General features: G+C 40.6%; 2 protein-coding genes across 3 annotated transcripts; both read left to right on the top strand.

Annotated features, from left to right (window-relative positions):
• The first annotated feature begins 1,020 nt into the window (after nt 1-1,020).
• On the top strand, nt 1,021-3,818 carry rpl35 (ribosomal protein L35). Its single transcript, XM_052068400.1, has 4 exons — nt 1,021-1,167; nt 1,809-1,945; nt 2,909-2,990; nt 3,631-3,818. The coding sequence occupies exons 1-4, from the start codon at nt 1,165-1,167 to the stop codon at nt 3,778-3,780; spliced, it is 372 nt and encodes a 123-aa protein (XP_051924360.1). The 5' UTR covers nt 1,021-1,164; the 3' UTR covers nt 3,781-3,818.
• A 4,995-nt stretch (nt 3,819-8,813) lies between these two features.
• On the top strand, nt 8,814-14,033 carry LOC127602283 (uncharacterized). 2 transcript variants are annotated; one of them, XM_052068345.1, is made up of 4 exons: nt 8,814-9,185; nt 11,052-11,161; nt 11,244-11,462; nt 12,550-14,033. In XM_052068345.1, exons 1-4 carry the CDS (start codon nt 8,866-8,868, stop codon nt 12,705-12,707), a joined length of 807 nt encoding a protein of 268 aa, XP_051924305.1. In that variant the 5' UTR covers nt 8,814-8,865; the 3' UTR covers nt 12,708-14,033. The 2 variants fall into 2 exon arrangements, 1 of the variants encoding a protein (XP_051924305.1); XR_007962732.1 differs by lacking the exon at nt 8,814-9,185 and adding an exon at nt 9,745-9,899.
• Nucleotides 14,034-14,708: the final 675 nt, after the last annotated feature.

A 14,708-nucleotide genomic window follows, 5' to 3' on the forward strand; every position in this document is an offset into this window, starting at 1 on the left:
TGTGTTGATAGTACGGTTTACTCTGTATATAATGTGGATATCGAATATTTTAGAAAAATAAGTATAATTTTTCTGTCAGTAAGGGTCTATTTAAACCAGGGGTGCCCAAACTCTTTGGACCGAAGATCTACTTGTCGATCAACTAACCTCCCGGGATCCACCCTTACCGGCGCGCATGCGCACAAACACACACACACACAACATGATGAGAAACAGCCTGAAACTGAGGCATGCGATGCACTTTTGCAGCCTGTTAACTATCGTAGCTCACACGTACAGTTTTAAAGTGCTTCCCTGGACCCTCCGAGATTCCTATTCTTTGCCCGTGCCCTCGGGGAATTGTACATGACGCAAACTGAATGAGAATAATGACGATAAAAGATAGAGCGCAACAGCTCTGATTACAAGCTGCAATGCAGACTGCTGAGCGCAAACAACTTCCGGTGACGTACTCACGCGCCACCGTAAATTCAAGATTTGCCTGCTTTATTTTATTTTTTAATTTTTTTGTGTGTGAAAATGAGACTGAGGATGATAAGGGTGCAGCGTACATTAACACACAAATATTACTAACATGTAAAAACCACACACAAATGGTTGGGTTTTTTTTGTTTGTTTGTTTTTTCTCCTCGACACTCCACGGATCTACTTGGGACCTGTCTTAGATCTACCGGTAGATCCGGATCTACCTAATGGGCACCCCTGATTTAAACCATATAAATCCATAAACACTATAAGCAAACGCTTTTTTATTATGCTAGTAATTATTTCCTCTCGCAACAAAGGCTTCATGTTCTTGATTTATTGACAGAAAATGTCAAGTCAAGCTGCATGGTCAATCCCTCCCAAATTCTATTAAGTTGTTGCAAAGTCAATTTTTTACCATCCCAATATACTTTGAAGCTACACCAAATGATTGTGTAATCGAATGTACAATTATTTAAAACAGATTATTATTATTATTCGGGGTGATTCTGTTATTTTAAAATTCGCAGTTTTATTTTGTAATTCACGCAGTAATATTTGTTAATGTCACGCCGTGGCGCTGTATTTTGTAAGACGCTAACGCAGAACCCGTAGAGGCAAAGAAGAAAATCTCCGGAAGCTCCCTTTTTGTGAACACGCGGTACGTCCGGCCTTTCTGGCAGCGTAGCGAGAGGCAACATGGTTGGTTTCGTTCAGCTCTCTTGTAATTAGTACGTTTTAGTGTTTAAAAAATTTTCCTCCATAGCAGATGTCAAATATAAGCGCGTAAGCAACTGAGGATGCTCTATGGTTGAGTTTGGATGAGTAGCCTGCACACGACAATAAGTAAAATGCTAGTTTAAACCTGTGCTAGCGCCGCTTAGCTAAATTGTTAAGTGCTAATGTAGTGACGGCCTTGCTTGAGTTGACGCTAATTTCGTGGTGCGATAGATGATTTGAAACTTGCTAACAGCCATCTTCTAGTTGAAGTCCGTGTGTTATGAATATTGTAGGTCTAAATTACATTGATGCATGAGTCAAGTGTGTTAAATGTGATCTTTGTCACCGAAGAGCTCGTGTGAAGCGAGGCCCAAGTATCCCCACACTACAGGCTTAATTTGCTTCTCTGGTCTGAGATGATATTTGTTGAGCTGATGGACTGCTGATGCATTCACAACTGCTTACCAAAAGACTGAGACTTGAGATGTCAATCTCGCGCATTGTGCTATGTCATTCTGTATCCTATTTTTCGACGACCTACTGTAAAACGAGACTGTCGAACATTCAAATGACTCCCCATCATAACCAGTTCTATTTTACTTGTTAAATTTTATTTGACCCAGGCTAAGATCAAGGCAAGAGATTTGCGTGGTAAGAAGAAGGAGGAGCTGCTCAAGCAGCTGGATGACCTGAAAAATGAACTGTCACAACTCCGTGTGGCCAAAGTAACGGGCGGAGCTGCGTCGAAGTTGTCGAAGATGTGAGTACTCTGAACTTAATGTTACTTCCATGGCTTGGTGTGGTTCTTGTTTGCCTTGTTGGACAAGTGGCCAAATTGTCTCCATGATAAAACCCATAATGCCAATGAAACGTTCTGTACAAAATGCTTGAACCTAAAAAGGGTTTAGTCTTTGGTTTCATTCAATACAGTATTGAATATGTACTAATTGTAAAAAAGGAAGATAATTACTTCACGGCTTTCAGTTATCACAGGTTTTTTTTGAAAGATAACCTCCGTGACGTAAAAAGGATTACTGTAGTTGAATTGATACACTGTCACATTTTGAGTTAATATACAGTTTGGCCCGACACTAACGATTATATTGATCGTTGATAAATCTAGTGATTTATCAGCTGTCCCAATGTCAGAAATGAAATCAGACACTGGCTAAAACTTTATTCCTTTTTAAAATGCTCATTCATCACCACGTGCTGCCATGAAATCGAGGCTTGCATCGTATTGAGTATTTTTGCTACTTTCCCCCCAATGGTTTACATTACTGATAAGCCGGGACACTAACAGCCATACAGCCAGCGGGACACGCAGCGACTAAGCAGTTTCGAGAGAAAGTGACAAATAAATCATATGTTCTTAAATGTTCATTTTGATAATCAATGTTGTGACTTCCTGACTAATATCGGCAGCTCTATGTGTCATATAAACCGACAGCTGGTGATGGCTGCAGCGTTATATTTAACAGCAACTTTCTGGTCTCAATGCGTTTACACCGGCCCTTTTCAAAAAGTAGGGCATCCAGTCCTGGGGCACGCTGCTGCACAACCAGTGGGGGTGCACATGTGCCCTCAGGAAACATTTATTTTTGTGCCATATTACAATAAAGAGTTGTAGAAGTTTCACACTCATTATCCGTGTGTCAGCAGGTAGTATAAAAGATGTTAATACAGTCACTCAGAAGATTAATACCTTTTTTTCCCTTTGCAGCCGCGTTGTCCGCAAATCTATCGCCAGAGTTTTGACGGTCATCAACCAGACTCAAAAGGAGAATCTGAGGAAATTCTACAAGGTGAACTGAGGATGAGCATTTGCACCAACATGTGTGCATGGGACTTGAGGTTTATACGTTGAGCCTCTTGTAAAAGATAATTGTCAAGCATGCGTTCACAATTGTTAATAGTCTGATGCTTGATGTGCACAATCTTTTTCACAACCTCTGTGTAGCCTAAATGCACTGCAGTCACAATTATTCCAATATCGTTTGCGTTTTCAAATTTTCTTGCGTAGATTTTGCTAATTATTACCCGGCGCTGCTCTTGTATTTTTACTTTGTTGGTTGTTTCTATGATGTTCGTAGTTTAATATAGGTATGGGCCAATTGGTGGTTTACCATGGTTTTAAAAAGTCTGTTTCAATAATAGCAAAACTATCTCTCACTGGTAAGGCTGAGAGAACATATGAGCAGGGCATAATGATGGGCTGCAAGCTGAGTTGAGTAATCAAGTGGCATTGATTCTTCGAAGTTAATTGCCTCTAATTAACTTTTTTTCACCGATATCCTTCTAGGCAACAAATAAGGGCAGGGGTTTAGCAATGAAGTACAGAGGAGGGAGGGTCCAAGCCGAGACACTACGCACATACCGATGCTTTCTTTGTGCCATTGAATCATGTGCATTATCCTTAAAAATCTTTTTTAAATTTTATTTTAGGGGAAGAAGTACAAGCCCTTGGATCTGAGGCCCAAGAAGACCAGAGCTCTGCGTCGCAGACTCAACAAACACGAAGAGAGTCTGCGTACAAAGAAACAGCAGAGGAAAGATCTTCTTTACTCAATCCGCAAATTTGCTGTCAAAGCTTGAGACATTTTCTATCTACTAAATAAAACATGTTAAAGATGGGCCATTTGTCCTCTTTTCACTGTTAACTTTGTTAGCCGTGATTTCTCCAATAAGCTAATCCAGGGGTGCCAATTATCCTGATCTACCGGTAGATCTAATTCCGGGTCCCAAGTAGATCCGAGGAGGAAAAAAAAAATGTGTGTTTTTGTACATGTTAGTAATATATATTTTTTGTGTTAATGTACGCTGCACCATAATCATCCTATCAGTCTCATTTTCACACAAAAAAATTAAAATAAAGTAGGTAAATCTTTAATTTACGGTGGCACGTGATTACCTCACCGGAAGTTGTTAGCGCTCAGCAGTTTGCAATTGCAGCTTGTGATCAGAGCTGTTGCGCTCTATCTTTTATCGTCATGATTCTCATTCAGAGTTTGGGTCTTGTAGAATTCACCGAGGGCACGAGCAAAGAATAAGAATCTAGGAGGGCCCAGGGAAGCACTTTAAAACGGTACGTGTGAGCTACGATAGTTAACAGGCTGAAAAAGTGCGTGGCATGCCTCTGTTTCAGGCCGTTTCTCATCATGTTGTGTGTGTGTGTGTCTTTGTGCGCATGCGCGCCGGTAAGGGTGGATCCCGGGAGGTTAGTTGATCGAAAAGTAGATCTTCGATCCAAAAAGTTTGGGCACCCCTGCTCTAGAATCTGAATAGCTGTCATAGGTGCATACCATACAACTCCTTGCTGTCTTCCTATGAATACGTTCTACTGCAAAAGGAATATATTTTAAAAATCTCTGAAATTACATGGGGGGGGTGGAAAAGTAAGAGGTATATGTGAATAAAGACAAATTAATGGGTGAGAGTACCACATGATGTGTGGACTCCATGATGATGGCAAATGCAAGTTTGGAGTGTACCTGCACCGTATGTATCTTTCACACTTTCAATCCACATGCATACTGCCACTGATGCATCCATTTAACTTAAGTAGCAGACTGCTAATCAATATGTTACTATTTAGCTACAGTAGTCACATAGCTGTGCTCGTAATTCTCAAAAATACAGGAAAGGGTGTTTTCATAAAATTAGGTTTATCGTACAAGCAGATATCCCCATCGATGTGTGATTTTGGAGGCCTAATTGTGTACAATCATGAAGCTTTTGAGTAGTAATTGCTACAAAAAAACAGGAAAGTGGATTTTAAATAAGTGTTGTCGTATAAGCAGGTAGTCGACCTCCATATGTGATGTGGTTTTGGAGGCCTAATTAAGTAGTCATTAAGTTACTGAACAGTATAAAAAAATCTGTAAGATTCGGGAAAGGAAAGCAAGACGTGACTTGCGTGCTATTCTCGCCCCAAAGCTTGCGTTTCAGGAACTGGGGAGCCTGGAGGCCATGGCCCGACACCTACCATCTCGATGACGATGCTGCACTGATGGGTGAGATAAGCTGTGCCTCGCGTGGAATGTTTTCTGAAATATATAAAACACATTTTGATTCGCTTACCTAGGCACCTTGGAAAATAAAAATTGGTACAGAACAAAAGAGGATAAAGCAATTGTTGCATTTGTAGGTCGAGATGACGAAAAGTGCAAATTTGAAGACGAAGAGAAACAACTGGTGCAGCAGGCCAAGCAGACGGCTTCAGCTCTCTCTGCTCCTCCAAGAAAGAAAATTCCAAATTTTGCCCACAATTTTGTGTTGGCTGTAATAACACTATGGATAAAAGTTGCACTTGCCGCGCTCTCTTACATCTGCCCTTCCATCTACTCCGCTTGCAGTACTGTAACTCTAATGCAGTGTTAATGACACATTGTGCAATCCCTGACATGGTTTGGTGCAAAATGAAGCCTAATACTTGACATTATAGCACCACTGGTATAGCCAGAAAGGGGGTCGTGTGGGTTTGCAGTGCCACCTCTGGATCCTGCTTGAACCTCCTCAGTTGCCACTTGAGAATAATCGTTTTGCAAGCTGTTAGTTTGGGACTCTTTGACACATACACACTGTACATTATCTGTGGTTTTATTGTTCTTGTTTTGGTTGGAAAGTGTCCTTGAGTGTTTTGAAAGGTGCTTATAAATGAAATGTATTATTATTATTATGCAGGTATATGTCTGTTCACACCCTCTACTGGTAAAAAGTTCATCCAACAGCTAATAGAAGATGCAGTTCTCCCACAGCGTATCACAAACTGAAAAATAATACATTAACCCTTTCATGCACCCTGTAACCTGGTGAGCTATTCACTGCAGTAACCGCTGTCTCTGAAAGGGTTAATATGGTCTATTTTACTTGACGCCGAAAGGAGATTTGACATTGTGACTGTAAGTGGTGGCAGCCGCAAGAGAAACAACATAAATTACAGCTTAATGTATTTGACTATTTCTTGTATGTTACAACACGGTACAAGAAATAGTAAAAAAAAATCAGTATCACCGATTTCTTTTCCTCTATTTTTGGAATGGCGCTGCTAATGTTTTAGGAGATGAACATTAAGGTTTCCTATGATGCAAATGGACTACTGTATTTAAATAACAGATTTAGCATCGAAAGTAAAGCTTAATGACATTATTAAGACTTAAAAAATGGTAGTAGGGTGGCCCGCTGATCCAGTGGTTCGCGCGTCGACCTCACAGTGCAGAGGCACCAGGTTCAATTCTAGCTCCGGCCTTCCTGTGTGGAGTTTGCATGTTCCCCCTGGGCCTGCGTGGGTTTTCTCCGGGTACTACAGTCTCCTCCCACATTCCCAAAATATGCATGGCAGGCTGATTGAACACTCAAAATTGTACTTAGGTGTGAGTGCGAGTGTGAGCGTACGTCTCTGTGTGCCCTGCGATTGGCTGGCAACCGGTTCAGGGTGTCCCCTGACTACTGCCCGAAGACTACTGGGATAGGCTCCAGCAACCCCCCCTCCCTCCCCCGCCCCCCGCGACCCTTGTGAGGATAAGCAGAAAAAAAATAGTAGGAATTAAATTTAAATATGCACTTGTACAGTGTTGTCATGTGGCATTTGTAAATTTCTGTCAACTTTCAAATTAACAGCCAATGGGTCTTCAAATTTGAAACGTCATACCCTTAAAATGTTCACTAATAAATCTTGTAACTGAATACCAAAAAAAAAAATCTAAAGAACTGGGCAACTCTCATTCCAGAGCACCAGTATGCCATATCGTAACACCAGTTACTCAATGGAAGGGAAATCGCACAGGAAAAGATATTTTAAACGCCTGTTATAATTGTATTTGAATTTCACCTCAAACAATTTCACACTTGTGTTATTGAAACGGACATTCTTAGTCAAAGATTTTGACCAAAAGATGACGTCTACCATTCATAGATTCGATAACATGAAAACATCAAATTCATGATCTCAATCTCAAGATAACCTTTATTTGTCCCACACTGGGGAAATTTCTTCAATTGGTGTGAGTCTTAAAGAAATGTCTGCACTGTTGAAAATATTTGACTGCTTGCCTGGTGTTTCTCAAACACACGCACACGTGTGTCCAAAAAAGGATTTATTTGGTACGGGTTGGGGATTTTGGATGCACACTTGCTGGAAATGCTTGCCCATTCAGTTGAAGTAGCAAGGAGCATCCATGCATAACACTGTTTTGCATGAATGCAATTTGTGATTTTGAAGCCTCGTCCAGCTGTTTAGCCATGGTGAATGATGAAAGGGAGAGAAAGAGACGATAAACACAGTTTTGCAATTTTCGCGTTTATTTCATTTAAAATCTTAATTACTTTGATGCAAAAGTCTGAAGAAAAATAAAAGCATGACCAGAAACGTTTTTCCAATAGAAAAATCAAGAATGTTTCACAAGTGTTGAACTATACGTCATTCCATCCATTTTCTAATCTGCTTATGTTCACAAGGGTCACCGGCATGTTGGTGCCTATCCCAGCTGTCTTAGTGCAGCAGGCGGGGGACACCCTGAACCGGTTGCAAGCCAATCGCAGGGCACACACAGACGAACAACCATCCACGCTCACAATCGCACTCACACCTAAGGACAATTTAAAGTCTTCAATCAGCCTGCCATGCATGTTTTTGTAATGTGGGAGGAAACCGGAGTACCCGGAGAAAACCCGCACAGGCAAGGGGAAAACATGCAAACGCCACACAGGAAGGCTGGAGCCGGAATTGAACCCTACACCCCTGCACTGTGAGGCTGACGTGCTAACCAGTTATCACCATGCCGCCAGTGTTGAACTAAACCTTCAATATTTTATCGCAGTTCAATGACGGCATGCTGTTCTTTTTCTGCAATGCAGTGTTTTGTTTAAGCCAGATGTAATGAGACACGCCTTCCAAAAAGTTAATATTTTTGTCTTTTGTCTTTTCAGTCTGTAGAATATTCAAAAGTCTTGGGAAACATTCAGGTGATTGTTGTCGTTGATTTAAACAAAATGATTTTTTTTTTCAGTCAGCAGTGGTTTTTGCCTTGCAACTTTGCCGCAGATATCATTTTTGCCCGCCTCTTCCTGATTGTTGAGTGATAAACATTGATCTCAACTGACCTCAACTTCTTAAAAAGTGAGACAAGCCACAGTTAATGTTAAGTCACACAGTTATGCAAGTAGTTTTGCACACAGGACCAGGATTGGACTTATAAATGAAATGTATTATTATTATTATGCAGGAGGCTTAGAATACTCCCCCCGCCCGCCATGCATTTTTTATTCACTTGGATTATCTTTGTCCGATATTGATATATGTTTCATGATCGTCAACATTAACCCTTTCATGCACCCTGTAACCTAATGACATAAGCTGTCCACCGTAGTAACCGCTGTCCCTGAAAGGGTTAAAATGGGAAAAAAAGAAATGTGAGAAGAGGGGAAAGCCTTTTTCACGGCACTGTATTATACATTTGAAGAGTGGTTTTGTACCGAAATTCATGTGCCCTCAGTGAAGTAAGTCTTTTGAGTAAAACGCTGCTCTTTGGAAGACACTGTAGTGAGCAAAATGCAGCCAAGGAATGTCTGGAATGACAGCCACCTTTATTCTAATTACTTTCCTTGTAACACTGTACTGTCAGCTGCCCATCACTCAAGCAACAACACACACAATTTTTTAGTGTCTACCACACAGCCGCCATGAGCTTTCTCCTCAGACTGTCTGTCTGTTTTAGCGCATTCCCTTCCTTTGTGTGGCCACATGTGGCCTCCACCAAGAAGACCGGCTGCTTCAGAGTCAACAACTGCAAATGCATCATGAAGGATGGCAGTGGGGTGATAAACCTGCAAGCTATGGGCGATGCAGACGGCTTCCTGGGGCGGATGAAACCGCTCCATGATTACGATGGGTCACTCAACGCCGAGTTCCTGCTGACCTTCAGCCCTTGCCAGCCTTTCTCACAGCCGGAGGACCTGACAGGAAGTGACTGCACCAGTGTTGCCGCGTGCCTCATTGTCAGGTACTTCCTCTGCTGCGATTCAAAAAGAGAATAATCACGCAAACCTATGAAAAAAATAAATAAATTACGGTCATATTTGCAGCTTTCCAGAATTAGACACACTTTCCGTGCAGACGTACACTCTGTCCCTCCATGTACTTTCTCAGGCCTCTCTGCCAGTGTTGCCAACTAATTTTCAATACAACACGTCATTATTTAAAGTTGCTCAATAAAGTTGTCAATGTGCAATTACGTAGAATATTAAGTACATTACATATGCTGGGAATTTTCACATGATTTAAAAGATATTTTTATCCCATATTTTTAAAAGATCAACAACATCCTGTCCAATTGTTTTTTTATTCATTTTTATTTTAATGTATATTTGCATTTATGTTCATATGATTTTAACCATTTAAATATATCATGTAAATTTTGCAACTCACAATGCACTTTTTGCAGCTAGACAAACTGCCCATTTGTCATTTTAGAGTAATGCTTCTCAACTGTTGTCACACTGGGACCTTCTTCTTCCGAGTGTTGCATAGCTGTAACCCATTTTATAGAAGTCAATGGAAAAAAACAGCTCTATTGTTTGTTTGTTTAAAAATAGCCTCTGAGTGGTTTACATTTCATAATGCTGTTTCAAAACCATACCGCTACCGATGGCATCTGCTTTCCAAGGGCTGAGTGGCACTGTACATGTTAGTGCAGCAGCTACTGACTAGAGCACAGGTAACATTTTCTGACGCTTAAATTGTACGTACTGTTTGGTAATTTGGTACTGTTCTGAAAATAAAATTAGAATAGTACGTGTAATTTTATTACTTATAACCTACTTTTGGCTTCATTTGTGCTCTCTGCTGTTGTCTTCAATGCATGCAATGAGATATAGACTTTCCCTTGTTACTTTTGGCTGGAGCCTTAAAAAATAAATAACGGATTTTGTCCAATCCATTCACACAGTGACTAAACATGCTTTTATAATAATTTATAAACGTTTAGACAAAAAGAAATGTACAAATTTACAGCCTGATGTCGCCTATTATTTAAATGGAATGCTATTTTAGTTACCTCGACAACATGCAATTGTTAAATCGCAGATGGCCACCAGGGGGCTCTCTAAACACATGTACTATATTACTGTATTATGCTCGACGACTGTCCTTCGGCTGTTGAGACCCCGCTACAGTGTACAGCTGCGTTGGGCAACTTGATGCTAAGGGTTGGGGGTGGGGGTGGGGGTGGGGGGCACAAAGGACCACGCACGTCCTAAAAAGATTTATGAAAAAAAATCTTATATTTTATAATGGATTAAATACTGTATGTGTATGTGTGCAAAATACATGCTCTTAATATATTTGATTTTTTTATATTAGAATTTTCAATCGATGTATGAAAGATCCACTATCTCAACCCAACAATAAAGGGTTTGAAGTAAACAAAAAAATAACCACATACTGTATTTTATTTTTCCAGTCCAAAAGACTCTCTTTCATAAAAAACGATCCTTTAAGAATGGCATAAAACTGGTGAAAAAAGAACACATCGTGCAAGAACTCATTTTATACATGTTTTTTTTCCCCCCACAAAAATCATGTATCATCCATTCATTGTCTGAACAGCTTTATCTTCACGAGAGTCATAGGTGTGCTGGAGCTTTTCCCAGTAGTCTTCGGGCAGTAGGTGCAGCGCGCCCTGTGGATGTGGGTGTGAATGGTTGTTTTTCTCTCTATGAGCCCTGTGACTGCCTGACAACCAGTTTAGGGTGTAGTCTCCCTTCCTCCCCAAAGTCTACTTTGACAGGCACCAGCAACCCCCCACAATCCTGTTCAGGAAAAACTCTGTTGAAAATGAGTGGATGGATATTTTTATCTGTGACAACAGGTATCAAAGGTACAACAGATACATTCACCGCTATATCAGCTTTGGGGGACATGACGGTAATGAATTCCATTACAACGACACTCTGAGGACACTTTCTGTCTCATACTTTGGTGAGCTTTTAAAATTTTGGGGTTCATTTTTCAAGTCTCAAGTTACACGTTTGACAGCGCCGCTTTTGTCCTCTTGTCCCAGGGCCCACTGAACTTCCACTTACAATTGTGCATTATCACTGCAATCCAAATGTGTCTTCATCCTTTATTCGGGACCAGAGGCTGAAAGTAGAGGAACCTCTGGAAATCTGGGTGGAGAGTCCCTGTGCTTGTCCAAACACCTGTGCCATTGGAGATCTGGGTCTTGGCTCAATCTTCCTTATCATCCTGTCTCTCAGCGCCGCTGCTTATCTCATACTTGGTAATTATGTTTTCTAATTCATGTAAATGGGATTTTAAAAAAAACTGTCAAGGCAAAGGAAATGGGATTAAATTGTGCCATATATACAACGGTGCTTATGCATGAGGAAAAGTCTATTTCAATGTACCGGTAACTCTGATTACTACGCAAGAGATTGTGCTGGTTTAAGATTTAATTTAGACAGCCACATTAATTATATTACTTATAAGTGATATTTATATGACTAAAACCTTAAGGAGTGATATTCTGGTTCCTGTAGGTTCTCCAACATATATGAATAACGGACACTCTTAACCAGTTGCCAGCCAATCGCATCATACTGGGCTTCTTGCCCGACAATGAGCAGTTCTGTAGCAAGGTGACAAATAACCTTCCTAAATATGAAAGGTTTTTTTCTTAAGTTTTCCATAGTCCACGCACGCGGCAATGCTCTTCATACAGTGATGCCAATTCTTAATGCTATGCCGCCTGAGGGAACGAAGGTGACAGGTATTCTAAGTTGGTTTTAAGTCTTGCTGCTTACATCCAGAGATTTCTCGAGATTTTCAGAAGCTTTTCATGATGTTATGGACCACAGCTGATGAACTCCCAAAACTCCTTGTAACTGTACACTGACAAATGTTGTCCGTGAACTCTTTGCTTTTCGCACATGCCCACAAAGTGATTAACTTTGCTTGTGAACAGCTGAGCATTTTGGGGATGTTTTACAATAATCCTGGGCATGCTTTTATTGCATGGATGTTTTTCAAGGTCAATAAGCATCGTTTTAAAATAAAACAAAAAAAGTAATACATTGAGAAAGAGCAAACAACAATGGATAAGGTAAATATATTTACGAGCAGTGTTGCGTTGTGTCGATCACTCTGTGCTGACTAAACAAATCCCGTTTGTTCCTCCAAACTAACAAACTTAAATAACCGTCTCGCAATATACAATAATCATGCCATAAGATGTACATGATAAAAGGTGATAAAATAAACCCACAGCCAGAAGATTTCACCGACACAAAAACGTACCACAGCCCACCACCTGTAAGGGCAAAACTTATTTTGTTGACTTTCTATACTGGCCTGTATTCTGTTGACAGGCTCCTGTGCACTAAGACCTTTTCGGAGCAGCAATGGAGTTCAAATTGCTCCGGAACACAGTGTGTGGTGTATGATCTGCTACCTCTTCACTGAGAAAAGGCCAGCGAGAAGACAATACACAGACCTGACACATTCTGAAGTAACGCTGAAAGACTAGTTTAAGTTGTCAATAATGCAACATGACTTATGTGACAATTGGTGTTTTGTGTTACGTCATAATCTACAATTAATGCTTGCTCATTGATATTCATGAAACATGCACAATATACATGGTATGTATCTAATGCCTTGAAAGCACAAAGCAAAAACCAGTAAAGTTTTACCTATGCACTGCCTTGTTATCAAATGAGATCCAATACTTGATATTGCCTTTACTAAGACAAGACAGTAGAAGCTCCAAATTCAATTCAACTCAACTTTATTCATAGAGCACTTGAAATTCAACCACAGCCGCATCTAATGTGCTGCACATCAAGTTAAAAATCAGACATATATATAAACAAAGACAAGCCATTCAGGTATACCGGTTGACTTCCAATTTGGTCCACTTTCAAAACAATTGCTGCCATACTGACCAATAAAAATTATGAATGAATAGTGTTGACAACCTAAAATCTTTCTTGTCACAAGCAATGTTTTCAGTCGCATTTTACCATTCAAATGCAGTCTTCAAACTTTGACTTTAGCAGCTCTTCAAAGTTACATTGCGCACATTGGATTGAACCCTTTCAGGGACAGCGCTTACTGCAGTGGACGGCTTATCACGTTATCAGGTTACAGTTTAGCATTATTGCTGCATGAAAGGGTTAAAATATGTACAAACCATTTCTGTGATGGTGTGTGACTTAATCGGGGTGCACACAGATGAATGATCGGGCCTAATTAAAGCATTTGGCCTCTCCATCCTTCCATCTACTATCCCGCTTCTCTTCTTTAGGGTCACAGGCGAGCTGGAGTTAATTCAAGCTGACTTTGAGCAAGACTTTGCACCCTGGACTGGCTGCTAGCCAATCGCAGGCTAACATTTGTCCTGTCCTCTAGTCAATACAGTATCAACAAATACCCAAATGTTCAGATGTCTTTTAACGTTTCTCTTGAGTAATTATCCCATGGTCTGGGGTATATTAAGAGTAATTTTTGTTCATGGTCAATAATCATAAATGTTAAACCTGTTCAGTATTTCTGATCGCAAATCATTATGGGTGTGGTCGACAGTGAGTTCAGCTGAGTCGCATTCTTTGTGATCGTGATGCAAAACAACGGCCATTAGGACGCGGCCTCAAGACCACACTGTCGGGAAACACAAATATAGGAGCAACTGGTTGGTTGAGCGGTTGTATAATGTCAGGGGAGATAATTTTCCTTTGCAGCCACGTGAGAAACTAGAAAGGTTGTCAAGGGCCAAACCAATGAAAACTCAATTGTGTTCAATTTCAATGTGATGCCTTCAAATAACAAAGTACATTTTTACTGTCTGAATAAGCTATTAATAATAATAATAATAATAATAATACATTTTATTTGTGGGCGCCTTTCTAGAAACTCAAGGACACCTTACAACAAGCAGTTAAAATCACGAGTACAATGTTAAAAACTACATCAAATAAGATAAGAAAAAATACAACAAAAATAAATAAATAAAATAATGGCTTTATGGTCTGAGTGAATAGGCTTGTCGAAACAGATGTGTTTTGAGGTGGGATTTGAAATGTGTTAATGAGGCTGTATTACGAAGGTCAGCGGGGAGTGAGTTCCATAGCTGGGGAGCAGAGCGACTGAAGGCTCTATTTCCCATGGTGACGAGGCGAGCAGGGGGGACAGAGAGGAGGACAGAGGAGGAGGAACGAAGAGAGCGGACAGGCGTAGGAATATGGATGAGGTCAGATAGGTATGGAGGGGCTAGGTCATGAATGGATTTGAATGTGAGGAGCAGGATTTTATATTGAATGCGGTGTAAAATGGGGAGCCAGTGGAGATGTTGAAGGACAGGTGTAATATGGTTTATGTATGGCGTGAGTGTGATAATGCGGGCGGCTGAATTTTGGACCAGCTGAAGCTTATGGAGGGTTTTTTGGGGGAGACCAAACAGAAGGGAATTACAGTAATCGAGTCGCGAGGTGACGAGGGTGTGTACAAGTATAGCAGTGGACTGAGGAGT

This window comes from Hippocampus zosterae, chromosome 6, assembly GCF_025434085.1.
Source record: "Hippocampus zosterae strain Florida chromosome 6, ASM2543408v3, whole genome shotgun sequence".
NCBI lineage: Eukaryota > Metazoa > Chordata > Actinopteri > Syngnathiformes > Syngnathidae > Hippocampus > Hippocampus zosterae.

Bases quoted from the DNA above. Each gene is read 5' to 3' on its own strand.
- rpl35 (XM_052068400.1), top strand. The intron at 1,946-2,908 runs GTGAGTACTCTG...TTCCCTTTGCAG, and splicing joins GCGTCGAAGTTGTCGAAGAT to CCGCGTTGTCCGCAAATCTA. The intron at 2,991-3,630 runs GTGAACTGAGGA...ATTTTATTTTAG, and splicing joins ATCTGAGGAAATTCTACAAG to GGGAAGAAGTACAAGCCCTT.
- LOC127602283 (XM_052068345.1), top strand. From the start codon at position 8,866: ATGAGCTTTCTCCTCAGACTGTCTGTCTGTTTTAGCGCATTCCCTTCC. The intron at 11,162-11,243 runs GTGAGCTTTTAA...CTCTTGTCCCAG, and splicing joins ACTTTCTGTCTCATACTTTG to GGCCCACTGAACTTCCACTT. The intron at 11,463-12,549 runs GTAATTATGTTT...TTCTGTTGACAG, and splicing joins CGCTGCTTATCTCATACTTG to GCTCCTGTGCACTAAGACCT.